This window comes from Phoenix dactylifera, chromosome 1 (genome assembly GCF_051530095.1).
Source record: "Phoenix dactylifera cultivar Ajwa chromosome 1, Ajwa_hap1_PhDact_Kaust_v1.1, whole genome shotgun sequence".
NCBI lineage: Eukaryota > Viridiplantae > Streptophyta > Magnoliopsida > Arecales > Arecaceae > Phoenix > Phoenix dactylifera.
In genome coordinates this window covers 6220759-6223429 of record NC_143190.1, presented here as the reverse complement: position 1 = coordinate 6223429, position 2671 = coordinate 6220759, and the positions used below count along the sequence as shown (strand labels likewise).

The 2671-nt window shown below is 56.0% G+C and overlaps 1 protein-coding gene across 2 annotated transcripts; it reads right to left on the bottom strand.

The window, feature by feature from the left end:
- LOC103709131 (putative N-acetyltransferase HLS1) lies at nt 1-1893 on the bottom strand. Of its 2 annotated transcripts, none has more exons than XM_088719053.2 (3): nt 1504-1893; nt 1279-1457; nt 1-1146 (listed from the first exon to the last, which is right to left on the bottom strand). In XM_088719053.2, the coding sequence occupies exons 1-3, from the start codon at nt 1747-1749 to the stop codon at nt 294-296; spliced, it is 1278 nt and encodes a 425-aa protein (XP_088575179.1). In that variant the 5' UTR covers nt 1750-1893; the 3' UTR covers nt 1-293. The 2 variants fall into 2 exon arrangements, with proteins under 2 accessions (XP_088575179.1, XP_008792559.1); XM_008794337.5 differs by having other exon boundaries at nt 1570-1893.
- Between the last annotated feature and the right edge of the window lie 778 nt (nt 1894-2671).

Below are 2671 nucleotides of genomic sequence, written 5' to 3'. Positions count from 1 at the left end.
TCGCAAACAAAAAAAAGCCAACTCCATTTCCACCACATCTTCCCCTCGATTCCATCCCATATCCCGAGACCGTTACAAAATTTTCCAAGAAAATAAACTTAAAAAAAAAAAACAAAAGGCTCCTATCCTTCTTCTACATGAGAGCAACGTCCATCTAAATCCCGTTTCCGTTTCCACCGTTACAAAAAAAATCCCCCTAGATTTCCCTGTTTTTTTTCCTCTCTCTCTCTCTCTCGATTTTTCCCCTCTTCTAGACTTCTAAACATTTTGGAAGGAAGAAAGTAAGATTCTAATCAGAACTCCCGGGGGTCCACAAAAATGGACGGCCCGGGAGGCGCCTTGGTCCAGTCCCCGAAGGCGCCGTCACTGTAGTCCTCGGCGAGGCGCTTGACACACCACAGGTCATCAGCGCACGATAGCCTCTCCCAGTGGGGGATCCCCCGCCGCAGGGGATCGCAGGCCGCCACCTCCGTCGCCACCACCCCGCACCCCCCATCCCTCGCCATGTTGTGCGCGTGACGGCACAGCGCCCTCGCCATCGCCGCCCCCCGCCGCCCCTCGCCGCCCACGCCGTAAAGAAAGTGGAACCCAAACGGCCGGAAGAGGTCCGGCACTGACGGGATCCGCAGCCACGGCAGCGCCCGGTCAACCGCTCGCGTCGTCCGCGCCAGCCCCCGACACCACCGCGACGCCCCACGGACCTCCAACCGGAACACCTCCTTGGAGTTCCACACGCTAAGCACCGCCCACGACTCCGGCGGCACCGCCAGGAACGCCTCGATGCCCTCCCACCGGAACCCCGGCTCCACGGCGAGGTAAGTCCCGAGGGAGAGGGGGTTCGAGAGGACGGCGTCGATGTCGCGGGGGAAGAACTCGGTGGTGGCGAAGCGGCGGCGGTAGAGGGTCTCGGCGTCGGCGGCGGGGAGGCGGAGGATCTGGGCGCGGCGGGAGACGGGGAGCCGGTGGGCGAACACCGGGTGGACGAGGATCGCCGGTGTCCGGAACTTGGAGTAGCCGCACCGTTCGGTGAATAACCTCACCGACGCCTCGTTATCCTTATCCGTGGCCATATACGCGTACTCCGCGCCCTTCTCTCGGAACCACTCCTCCATCCGCCTCACTAGCTTCAGCGCTATTCCCCTCCGCCTGTTCCAGCAAATAATAATTTTAATAATGAGGAATAAAGTATCGGATAAATTATTATATCGCTGATAAAAAGAAAAATTATGGAGGGAGGGAGGAATAAAGGGGAAATAAATGTTGGGGTTTTAGGCTCACCGGTGGGAAGGGGAGACGCGGAGGCCGAGGAGGTAGGCGACCTTGGTGTAGATAGGGCTCGGCGTGTGGTGCCTCGGAGGAGCACCGGCGCGGTGGGGCTTCTTGCCGCAGGCGACTGTCTTGATGCACCCCCGGACGAGGCCCACGATCTCCCCCTCCGGCCCGCTCGTCTCCGCTACCTTTTGACACATATTTATACAACTCTTAAAAAAACCTCACGTACACAAACGAAACCCAAAAGCAAACCCGCAGACAAGAAGAGGAGGAGGAGGAGGAGGAATAGGTAGGTACCAGCATGAGATAGGCCGGGGAGTGGCGGACGCGGCAGACGGGGTCGCCGAGAAGGTCGGTGAAGAGGGTCATCTCACCGCTGGGCCCTACCTCGCACATCCGCTCGACCGCCTCCACCCCTTCGCCGTCCCTCTCCCGGTTGAATTCCCTCACCACTATCCCTCCTCCCTCCTCTTCCATCGCTTTCCCTCGCTACTATATTCCGGATAGAGCAGTATCAGTTTTTATCTCTGCTTTCAGCCCCCGAGTTAGTTATGGAAGGAGAGAAGAAGTAGAAGGGATCACGGCTTGGTGGAAGAAGCAGCAGAAAGAGAGCGAGATCACGTGTAAAGGGGGGGAAATGGGAGGGAGATATATCTATCCTTTTGCCTAACTGAATCGTGGATCTCTCACGCAGTGCACTCTTGTTTGGCTACGCTCCAATACAATCTTTTGCGTTGCTTCGGGACGGTTGGGGCTTTGTTTGGGTAGTAACTACTAACCAGTTGATCATTTGGAGTGTGAGGCTTTAATGGGCGAGGAGGTGGAGGGGTGTATTTATACCCGTTTTTCTGGTGGTCGTGGGAGGAGAGAGAAAGACCGTAGTGGGGGCTCGGATCATGGGACCCAAACTTTCTCTCCCCTCTCATAGCTAGTAATAATACTAATGATGATAATAGAAAGCATTACCGCCTGAGAGTAGATGGTAGCAGCAGTAGTAGGAGGGGTGGGGTTGGGGTTCGAAAGGAAACGGCGGCTATGGCTGCGCGGTCCCTCTGCATCCCCTGCGCCGCAGGTGTTCTTTAATCATTAACCGATTTCCCCCCATCATCATCGCCACCACCACCCATCATTCATGCCACCGCTTCCCATGCATCCATCACGAATGCACCGAAAGCGCCCAATTTTATTAGCATTTCATATCAAAACACCCACCCCAAAAAAAAAAAACAGAAAAATATCATGATCGAATAGTTGCAGTCACGACACATCGGAGTCATAAATTTAATCCGCAGAGCATGAGGAACAACCTCGCGGTAATAATAATGAATGGGGGGAGCTGAAATGACGGAGGGGGCGGCGACGTGGCGGGAGGGGCGCCAAGGGAAGGGGAAAGGCCACG

Coding starts and splice junctions, on each gene's coding strand:
- LOC103709131 (XM_088719053.2), bottom strand. CDS start 1,749: ATGGAAGAGGAGGGAGGAGGGATAGTGGTGAGGGAATTCAACCGGGAG. Junction 1,458..1,503: donor TTTGCTTTTGGGTTTCGTTT/GTGTACGTGAGG, acceptor ATGTGTCAAAAG/GTAGCGGAGACGAGCGGGCC. Junction 1,147..1,278: donor CGCGTCTCCCCTTCCCACCG/GTGAGCCTAAAA, acceptor TTGCTGGAACAG/GCGGAGGGGAATAGCGCTGA.